Source organism: Phyllostomus hastatus, unplaced genomic scaffold, assembly GCF_019186645.2.
Source record: "Phyllostomus hastatus isolate PE091 unplaced genomic scaffold, TTU_PhHast_1.1 phas_scaffold_21, whole genome shotgun sequence".
Taxonomy (NCBI): domain Eukaryota; kingdom Metazoa; phylum Chordata; class Mammalia; order Chiroptera; family Phyllostomidae; genus Phyllostomus; species Phyllostomus hastatus.
Genome location: NW_025334017.1, coordinates 47,822,381 through 47,832,880, shown reverse-complemented (window position 1 = coordinate 47,832,880; position 10,500 = coordinate 47,822,381). Strand labels below are relative to the sequence as shown.

Here is a 10,500-nt window from a genome sequence, read left to right as displayed (position 1 = left end):
ACCCACTCCCCCCCCCGCCTCGGACTCACTTATCAAAAATTCTGCCCCAGCTGAGCCTCCCCTCCTTTCTCCAGCTCGAGTTGCTGCCAGGGGCCTCCCCAGGAGGCCCCGCCCCCAGCCTGGGCCGCCCATGTGAAGAAGACCCTTCCTGTGCGACACCCCACCGGCACGCAGGCCCCGGTGCTTCCTGGGGCGAGGGGCCTGGCCTGGGGCCTTTCACAGGCCTGCTGTGCCCACCCCGACCACCCGGTGTGGTCCAGCTGGGCTCGAACCCGGGGCTGCCGAGGGCCTCCCAGGACCCTCACCCAGACATACCAGGTCCCTTTTCCCTGGGGCAAATGGCCATTAACCCCTCAGGAGGGTCCCAAGGGGTCTTCTTGCCCACCCAGCCCAGGTCACCCCGGGGCCGGGGGCTCCCCCCACCCCATCCGGGGGTCTGAGTCCTCCTGCAGAGCCAGCTGGCGCCTCCCCACCCCAGCCCCTGGCCGGCTTCCCCTCTCCCTGCTGCCCCGGGGCAGACAGCTGGAGACATGGCCGGGGGGGGGGGGGGTCAGGCAATGCTGTTCTCACCCCCAGCGGCACCGAGGGGAAGGCCGCTCCGGGGACAGATGGGGCCTAGAGCTGCAGTCACCCGCAGGGTGACAGGTCCTGCCTGGCTGCCACGGAGTGTCCCTGCTCCCCCCCCAGCCACCCTTGGCTATGTGGCTGCTATTTGTGGCTCAGCCCTCAGGACGGCCGACTCCTGTCTTCCCTGGACCCTGGGACAGAACCACAGCTCCAGTCCTGGAGGGAGGGGCTCCTGCGGCCCCCCGGGGGGTCCTCGCCAAGCTGGGCAGCCCCTGCCCTAACCTGCTCCAATCAGGCCCCCCCACTGGGAAGGGAGCTGACCCCTGACCGAGCCACAGACCGCCTGGCCCAGCCTGGCTGCGGAGGTGACCAGGGTGAAATTGTCCCTGTGGCGCTTGTCTCCGCTGAGGGCCCCTTAAGGGTCACTCGAGCCTCCTGGGCTCCGCACCTCCCCACCCCCACCCTTGGGCAGCCCACCCTTGGGTCCTACAGCGAAGAGCCCCTGGGAGGCCCCCAGGGTGGGCACGAGGCCCAGCGGGCCCTGCCTATGGACTCGGCTCGTAAACCTCGAGCCTCCCCTGGCTCCACCCCCCGCCCCCACCCACGTCCTCCAACACGGTCCACACCCCCCAGCAAGACCGCGGCGCCCCCGCCCGGCCAGCCAGGAGCCAGTGCCAGCCTGCGGCAGGGGCCCTGGAGGGCCAGAGGCTCCTGCCCCTCGGGGCCTCGGCTTCCGCTCTGGGATGGACAGGGTGCTCCAAGGAGACACCGAGAGCAGGTGGGCTCAGCGCTGCGTGGTGGGGAGCCTGGGGGCGGGGCGGGGAAGCTGCTCCCCCAGAATCCCCGGTGGCTCCCCACCGCCCTCAGGGCAGAGAACGCCGTTCCGGCGCCCACAGGGGCAGCTGAGACCCGATGTGCCACCTCCCGCTCAGCCCCAGCTGCAGTGCTCATCCCTGCCCTCCACACCCAGGGGCCCCGGCGGGGTGCACCTCCTGCTGCCCAGAAGGCACCCCCACCACCCTCCCTGCCCTCCCCCACCCAGCCTGCCCGCTGCCCCTGCCTGGAGCTGGGCTGCCCCCCTCCAGGGCCCTCCCCCCAGCACCCCACCCCAGCAGCCCGGGCCGGGGCCTGGGCACCTCCGCCTCCTCCCGCGGGTGGCCCCAGACTGAGGTCTCCCAGGCCAGGGCCTCGGGGGTGGCTGTCCCTGTGTCCCCAGTGCCGGGCACAGGCCAGCCGAGCAGTGCCCGGGAGGCAAGGTGCTGGAGGATTAACGTGCATGAGGGAGCAGGGCGCAGGGACGGGTGCCTAGGGAGGGCACCCGGACCTCACCCCAGCCACCTTCCCTCGGCCCTGAATCCCCGGTCCCCCGGGCTGGCCACCAGCCTCCACCCCGGTCAGTGCTCCTGCCCGGGGCAGGCTGTCCCTCCCAGCGCCACCCTGGACCGGGCCCCAGCTGCTGAGATTTACTGCCCACTGGCCCCGATCAGGCCCAAGTCTTTTTCCCACGCAGCCGGCCCACGGGACCCCACAGAGCGGCCAGCCCTCACAGGGGTGACACCGGGCCGTGCGTGGCCTCGGGCTGGTGCCAGCCCCCCCACCACCACACTCAGGCCCCCCTCAGACGGGCAGGCACCAGTGGGCTCAGGGGCCCAATGCTGCTCAGGCAGGCCCTCGGGCTCCCAGGGCACACCCAGGCCCAGAACTCGCGGACCTCAGAGCCCGGGGGGCCTCGGGGGGCCCCTCCCAGGCAGGACACTGGTCCGCATGTGCTCCCACCTCCCTGGCACTCAGAGGCCGGCCGCACTCTCCTGGGCCCTGCGGCATCGGCAGACAGGACACCGGGGGACAGAGAGCCAGGGCTGGAGCCGCCACCCCTCCCTGCTGGCCCCACACCTCAGTGCCTCAGTTTCCTCCTCGGCCAGGCAGGGCCGCGGACTCTGTGCAGCCCCTAAGCTCCTCCCCCCAAGGCCCTGGAAGGAGCTCCTCCAGGGGCCGGCGGAGGGGGGAGGGGAGAAAGGGAGCCGCCCCGCCCCCGCCCCGCCCCCACCTCTGCTGCCTTTGCCCAAAAGGAGACCCGGGCGGGTGCCGGCCTGACGTCAGGCCCCAGGAAGGCGCGTCCCCCGGCCTGCCCCGCCGGAGTGGCCACACAGCTGCTAGGGAGGCGCAGGGAGCGCCGGCTCTGCCTCCAGCCACCGGGCAGGCGAAGGTGAGGTGAGTCCCCGAGGGCCGTCCCAGCCTCCGGAGCTGGCCGGGGCTGGCGTCTTCATCCGCCAGGCCGGGAGGTGTGTTGAGGTCCCACCCTGCAGACCATTGTAGAGATGGGAAAACTGAGCCCCGGCGGGAAGGTGGCTAGACGGGCTGGGCTGGGTGCAGAGCAGGGCGGGGGAGCTCCCAAGGGCTCGGGGGGCGTCGCTCCAGCCCCAGAGCCCCCCCTGTGCTGCCGAGCCCCCGGAACGCTTCTATGGGTCTCACTCACTCACTCACTCACTCATTCATTCACTCAACACACTCGCTCGTCCGCTGGGAGCCAGGCACGGACCTTGCTCGCCCACCTGTCCAGGCCCCCGGGGTGGGGGACCCCAGAGGCACCGGATGAGCTCTGGGACTTCGGCCACCGCCGTCCCCCAGGCTGGGGCAAGGCTGGGGTTGAGGGGTTTGTGGGGACAGGCTCCGAGCAGGGCACACCCCCTGTGGAGAGCCAGCCCGCAGCTCAGGCCGTTCTCTCCAGCCGCGCCCTTCCCCAACCCGCCTGGGGTAGGGAAACTGAGGCCCCGGCCCACCGCCCACCCGCAGCGTGGACCTCGGGGCTGGCTCTGCCCCGGCCCGGCTCCCTCAGTGGTGACTGCCCTGTGAGAAGGAGCAGGGTCCCGAGGGGGCGGGCGGCCGGGTTGGGAACTGGCCGGGGGCCAGGGTGGCGGCGGGCGGGCAGACAGGGAGCAGCTGTGAAGCCTCAGGCAGAGTGGGAACGGAAGGGACAGGCAGGGCGGAGGGGCAGCGTCCCTCACGGCCCTCGGACCGGCCGCCGCCGAACTGCCCACTGGCCATGTCCTTCTCCCAACACGAAGTCACTCGCAGCCAGAAGGCCACCCAGGGCCACCTGCCCTGCAGGGGCTCCCTGGCTGTGTAGCCTGGTCCAGCTGCTGCCCCGAGGCCTCCACTGTCCCTTGCCCTGCCCACCGGGCGAGTGGACTTCCGGGGCATGGTGCAGGTGGGAGGAACCACAGGGCAGGGGTCAAACCCCCGCTCCCCCGGCCCCTCTGGGTGACTCAGGCACGCCTCACAGGCAAAGTGGGGCTGGCGGCCCCCACTGGGTGCGCCTGGGGAGGGGTCGGCGACACCCTGCAAGGGGCCGTCTTGGAGACAACACCTGAATCGTGCGGCCCCAGGGGACGGGTGTCCAGGGCACCAGGAGGTCTGAGGGGCTCAGGAGGACAGCGTGGGGTGGTGACAGAGGGAGGGTGCGAGGTGGTGCACGCACGGATGGCATGCCAGGCCCAGGGGGCGGAGTGTGTGCCGGCTGAGCGCCCCAGTTTGAGGGTCTGCGGGAGACGGACGAGGCTGGGACCGGGTAGGTGCAGCCTGGCCCCCCGTCCCGCTGCCCCGAGGAGGGTTCATGGTGGGGGGTGAGGTGTTGCAGCAGGGCGGCGATGGCAGCGAGAGCTGTCCGAGCACCCACAGGACCCCATGTGCAGTGAGGCCAGGGCTGCTCCCCGAGAAACTCACATTTCATCAGGGGCTGGCGCAGGCGGCGGTCAGGTGCAGTGAGGCCCAGGCGCCCTCAGCGGCGGTCCGCCCGTGCCCACAAGTGGCCCTCTCCTGGCGCTGGGGGGAGGCAGCCCTAGCCAGGAAGGGACCCAGATTCTGCCTGACACTCCCCAGGATCTGCCAGGTGACCTGGAGCCGGCCTGCCCCCCTTGGGGGCCTCAGGCAGGGCCCCGGGAGCTGGCAGAGGCACGGAGCAGCCAAAACCAGCAGGCGATATTCTAAAGCGGATGCCATGAACCCAAGAATAATCAGAAAAATAAACAGACCGCGGTTCCCCGAATAGCAGCTACTCGGGCCTTGGAAAGTTATCTTGCCGGGGGTGTGGACACCCATGGGTGCTGCGTGCCGGAGAACCTCCTCGTGCACAAACCCCAGGCTCCAGAGAGGACCCCCCACTGCCCACCCCGGCCCGGTCCTGCCCCTGTGTGGGCCCGGGAGCAGGAGGACCTGGTTTGATTCCCAGCTCTAACACCTTCGTGCTGTGTGACCTAGGGCACGCCACTCACCTCTCTGGGCCTCCACTCCCTCGTCTGCCAAACCCGGGACTGCCGTGTGGGTGCACAGGGTCCAGCCCAGCTCCGGGCCCACGGCAGGGGCTCGAAGCACCTCGGTCAGGGAAGAGCTGGGCCGAGCCTCCGCACCTGCCCCTCCCCGCCAGCCCTGGAGGTGGCGGCAGACTCACAGGCAGCCCCCTGGCGCCTCACGGTGGAGCCCAGGCTCCCCTGTGGGCCCCTCTGTGGTCCTTTCTGCCTAGTAGCTGGACATCCCCTCTGTGGTCCCCTCTGCCCAGCAGCTGGACATCCCCTCTGTGGTCCCCTCTGCCCAGTGGCTGAGCATCCGCAGAGAGCACACAGGGCCGGGCCGGGGGGTTGAAAGGAGCCACAGACAGGCCGGGACACGCCCTACCTGCCCGGGAGAGGAGGTCAGCATGGCCCCAGCTCCCCTGGGAGATCCCGGCTGTGTGTCACTGGGCACCCAGCAGCGACCCGGCAGCGGGCTGTGAGTGGAGGCAGTGGGGCACACAGCGCCCCCGTTAGTCGGTGCGGCCATCGGGTGGGACAGAGAGGGAGCCCCAGAAGGGGACAGGGTCAAGTGACTTGGGGAAAGATGCTTGTTCTTCCTCCTTGGGAAGGTTCCCTGGTCTGAGCCTCCCCCAGGCTCGGCGGAGCCCCGACTGCGCCCATGGGTGCCTGGGCCGGGCTGTCAGCACAGAGGAACGCACTTTCCTTCCCCTTCCGGGCTATGTTTAGAGGCCAGGCAGGAGGGGCGTGTGGGGAGTGGGTGTTCCGTCGCTGCTGGCAGAGGGGCCTGCTTCCTGGGTGCCCGCCTGCCCTCTCAGGGTCCAGGCCCTGGCTGTGGGACACCCCTGGCAGACCCGGGTTCGAGTCCTGGCGGAGGAGGCCTGGGCCAGACGTGGGGGGGGGCAGTTACAGTCTCGCACCCCAGCCACAGCTGCCACGCCTCCCCTGGGGAACGGAGGGAAGGAGGAGCTGCCGCTCTGTCACTTTGCGGGCAGGGAGACTGAGGCTCAGAGGGAGCCCAAGGCCGCCCCCTGCTGGGCAGCACTGCTGCTCCAACCCTCCCACAGTGCCCAGTGCCTGGCTGTCGCCAGCTGCGGTGTCCCCCCGCCTTGCCACGGGGGCGTGGGTGTGCTAGGAAGGTGGAAGAGGGCCAGGGCCCCAGCTCAGGGGTCAGGGCCCCCTGAAAGGCACAGGCTTGACGACGCAGAGTCAGGGGCCGGAGGGGTCCATCCCATGGGGTGTTGTGGAGTCGGCGCTGAGGCAGTGGCGACCAGCGGGGAAACCGAGGCCCGGAGAGGACATCACCTTCCTGGGGCCACGCAGGGTGGGCGGTGTCCCCGCGCACACACTCCCAGCCGGGCCCCTGCCCTGGCCCGGGAGGGGACAGCCAGCGGGCAGGTCGGCATGGACATCCGAGGGCCACCTGCCCAGGAGGCGGTGCCCGTGGGCGGACCGAGCACGGGGCCTGCGGCCTCACTGTCAGAGCTCCCACCCTGCAAAACGGGCGGGTCGTGAGTCAGCGCCCCGGGGGGGGACGGGGGGGCACCGAACAATGAAGTCGGTGCAGGTCACTGTGAGGTGGAGGGGCCGGTCTATGAGGGGGGGGCAAGGGGACAGGGACAGTGAGAGCCAGACTCAGCAGAGGGAACAGGGAAAGAGGTGGTGGGTGTGGAAGGTCAGAGGTGAGGGGTCTGTGACCGGGGTCAGAGCCCAGACTGTGACCAGGGTCTAGGATTAGTCTGTGACCGGGGTCAGAGCCCAGACTGTGACCAGGGTCAGGGATAACCCTAACCCAGCCTGTGACCAGGGTCGGTGCCCAGCCTGTGACCGGGGTCAGAGTTCAGCTTGTGACCGTGGTCGGGCCCAGCATGACAGATGCCAGAGCAGCCTCGCCACGTACCTAGGATTGTAACCCGGTGTGTGGCGGAGGCAGGGTCAGTAGGTGGCCGGGATCGGGGTCAGCTTTGCTGAGATCAGGGTTCAGACCCGAAGCCAAGAGCCAGCACGTGCTTGGCCGACTCCCCTCCTCACCGTGTGGCCCCCGGAGCCCCCGGGGCGCCCTGTGCACACCCCACCTGCAGCCCTGCCCAGAGGCCGGGCCCGCCAGCGAGCCGCTGGCCCTGGGGGAGCTTCCGGAACGTCCGCAGAGAGCCCGTCCGTGCTGTTTACTGTTTGTCTCTGCTTGTGACAGTGGCGGCGCCTTGCACAGACTCATGGGAAACTGAGAGGCACGAGGGAGTCCCGAAACCCTGGCCACCGGCCCCCCGCGCCAGCTCCCGGCCCCCTCAGTTTGCAGGGCATGGTTTTCTCACAGCCGAGGGGGGCTCGTTGGGGGGCGCCCCCCGTCCTTCCCGGCAACCCTCTTTCCCCACCCTTCAGGCCAGAGGAGGAGGCCCCCCCACGCCCACGCCCACGGGAGGGCTCTCCCCACCCCGGCGCCCCCCACACTCCTGTCTCCCTGAGCTGCGTCCACTGACCCTGTTAAGGGTGGGGGTCCTGAGCACAAGGCAGCCCACCTGGAGGAACGTGGGCCAAGGCCTGGGCCCAAGGGTCCCGGGGCTGGCCAGGGGGGCCACGCACCGGCCCGGGCAGTACTTGGCCCCTCCCGGCAGCCTCGGCCTGCAGAGGCAGCAGCTCAGCTGGGTGACCTCGGCAGGTGCTGACCTCTCTGAACCCAAGGGCGGAGGCGGCCACCTGTTCTTCCCAGGGTCCCTCCAGGCCACCTTGGGGCCTGAGCCTCAGCTATCGAGGGCCCCTCCGCTGGGCCCATGCCCGCCCCAGCCAGCAGGACGCAGAGTCCCCACTCCACAGGGTGGATGCTGCCAGAGGGAGCCTGTGGCTGGAGAAGTGGGCAGCGTCCGGCCTGTCCACTTCCTGTGGCCACTTGGAGGGAGGAGGGTCCGCCCTGCCCCCACAGGGCCGGTGGACGCACTGAGACCCCGGATGTGCACGTGCCGCCCCCCTCCCTGCTTCTCCCCAAAGCTCTCGCCTTTCTCCCTGAAAAAGCCAGAAATGTCCTTATTTGGAGGACCAGCGAGCAGGGTGGGGCTGGGGGCCGTTAACTCTTCCTTTATAAATAAAAGGATAAATCTCTGCAAGTTCAACAGCTCAGCAGGAGCATAAACAGAGTGGGCAGCCCCAGCCCAGCCCCCCACCCACCCCGCCGGCTCGCCTGGGCCCCCAGACAGAGAGGTTTGTTTGACTCACACCCACTCGGGCCCCACAGCCCTGGGACCCAGCTCCAGCTCCGGCCTCAGGGAGCCACGCTGCACTGTGGGGCGCCCACGCCAGTAGGGAGCGGCCCCTCTGGGCTGGGGGGGAGCAGGGCCACCCAGGAGCTGGCTCTTGGCCCCCTCCCTGCCCCTGGGAAGGCTCCGCAAGAGGCACCTCATCCCAGGTGTTGACCCGGTGCCAGCACTGGAGGAGGTGAGGACAGACGGGTGGCCTGGAGGGCGGGGCCAGGGTCGGGTGACCCTCAGGGTGGGCCAGTGAGGGCCAGGCCACAGGCGGAATGCCGGATTCTCTGGCACCGACCGGGCGCTGGGCGCTGCTGGGCTCTCGTCCTGAGGATCTGGGGTTGCTGCTGTCTGTGCAGGCCGGGCCCCGGGTCCAGGGCTGCCTGGCTCCTCACCCCAAGTTGCACAGAGAGTGAGGAGGGGGCCCCCCCAGCTCTCAGCTGTGCCACAGCTGTCACCTCTGCCTTCCAGGTCCTGGGGACCTCGGGCCTGCAGCTCAGCGGTTTGCACTTCCTGCAGCCGGGGAGCCAAAGCCCCAGGCCGGCCAGGGCCAGGGGAGCACACAAGGCAGGCATCACCCGGCTGGGCCGGGCGGAGGCATGGAGGCGGATGTGTTGGGGGCTCACCGGGCAGACCAGCCGGGTGCAACCCCCAACCCCCAGGCAGGACTTGAGTAACCCCATCTCTCTCTCCCCAGGCCTGGGGCAAGCGCGGGCCGGCTGCCGCCGCCGCCGCCGCCATGCCCTCCCAGTCTCCCACGGGGCCCGTGACCGGGGCAGCCCCCAACGCCACGGCGGTGGCGGCGGCGCCGGGGGCCAACCTCAGCGCCCCCGAGAGGCCACTGTTCCACCTGTTTGCCGTGCTGGACGAGGAGCTGCACGCCAGCTTCCCGCGCCTGTGGCTGGCCCTGATGGCCGTGCACGGGGCCATCTTCCTGGCGGGGCTGGCGCTCAACGGGCTGGCGCTCTACGTGTTCTGCTGCCGCACGCGGGCCGCCACGCCGTCCGTGGCCTACACCGTCAACCTGGTGGTGACCGACCTGCTGGTGGGCCTGTCCCTGCCCACCCGCTTCGCCGTCTTCTACGGCTCGCCGGGCTGCCTGCCCTGCGCCTTCCCGCACGTCTTCGGCTACTTCCTCAACATGCACTGCTCCATCCTCTTCCTCACCTGCATCTGCGTGGACCGCTACCTGGCCATCGTGCAGCCCGAGGGCTCCCGCCGCTGGCGCCAGCCCGCCTGCGCCCGGGCCGTGTGTGTCTCCGTGTGGCTGGCGGCCGGCGCCGTGACGCTGTCCGTGCTGGGCGTGCGCGCCGGCGGCGGGCCCTGCTGCCACGTGCTCGCGCTGACCGTGCTGGAGTTCCTGCTGCCGCTGCTGGTCATCAGCGTGTTCACGGGCCGCATCGTGTGCGCGCTCTCGCGGCCGGGGCTGCTGCGCCAGGGCCACCGGCGCCGCGTGCGGGCCATGCAGCTGCTGCTCACGGTGCTCGTCATCTTCCTCGTCTGCTTCACGCCCTTCCACGCCCGCCAGGTGGCCGTGGCGCTGTGGCCCGACGTGCCGCGCCGCACCAGCCTCGTGGTCTACCACGTGGCCGTGACCCTCAGCAGCCTCAACAGCTGCCTGGACCCCGTCGTCTACTGCTTCGTCACCAGCGGCTTCCAGGCCACCGTCCGCGGCCTCTTCCGCCGGCGTGGGGCCGAGGGCGAGCCCGCTGTCGGCGACGCGGTCAGCATGCGCAAGGACTCCAGGGGCTCGGGCCACCATCACGGCCTCGGCGCCGGCCCTCGCGCCCTCACGCCAGCCCTGGCTAACGGGTCCGAGGCATAGTTGGCAGCAGGAGCCGGCAAGGGGGCCGAAGGTCAGGGGTGGGCTGAGCGTGCCCGGTCAGGACCCAGCTCTGCCTGGATGGCAAATCGATTTCTCCTCGATCAACTGGTGATGGCTGCCCAGGGCACGGCACAGCGACTCTAAGGCCGCTGGGCTCTGGCTGATTAGCAATGTCTGCCCCAGGCTCCCCGTGGGGTGTGGCGCTCTGAATGCTGATGACCCCTCACCCCTGGAGCCCACGGAAAACCCAGAGGGTAGACAGGAGCTCCTTCTTGCCTGGGCCATTCTGTCCCCAGAAGGGGGTCCCCAGAGACAGGGACAAAGATCTTTTTACAGAGTGGGGACTCCGAGGAGAGAGTGGAAGTCCGCCTGCAGAGGTCTCCTCCCCCCACCCGGCCCCCTCCTCCATCCCGCCCCCCTCAGAGAGAACAGGCACAGGAAGGAGACGTCGGGGACACAGCATCGCGTGAGTGACGTGAGGGGTCCGTGTTTGGGCAGGACCCCCGCCAAGGGGGCCCAGACTTGCACGGTAAGACCAGAGGCCACCCGGGCGTGCTTTTCTGCGAGCCAGTACTCGGACCTCGGG

General features: G+C 70.1%; 1 protein-coding gene across 1 annotated transcript; it reads left to right on the top strand.

The window, feature by feature from the left end:
- The first annotated feature begins 2,733 nt into the window (after positions 1–2,733).
- Positions 2,734–10,291, top strand: GPR20 (G protein-coupled receptor 20). The gene is made up of 2 exons (XM_045861402.1): positions 2,734–2,778; positions 8,787–10,291. The coding sequence occupies exon 2, from the start codon at positions 8,829–8,831 to the stop codon at positions 9,912–9,914; it is 1,086 nt and encodes a 361-aa protein (XP_045717358.1). The 5' UTR covers positions 2,734–2,778; positions 8,787–8,828; the 3' UTR covers positions 9,915–10,291.
- The last annotated feature ends 209 nt before the right edge of the window (positions 10,292–10,500 follow it).

Excerpts from the sequence above, each read along its gene's own strand:
- GPR20 (XM_045861402.1), top strand. The coding sequence starts at position 8,829 with ATGCCCTCCCAGTCTCCCACGGGGCCCGTGACCGGGGCAGCCCCCAAC.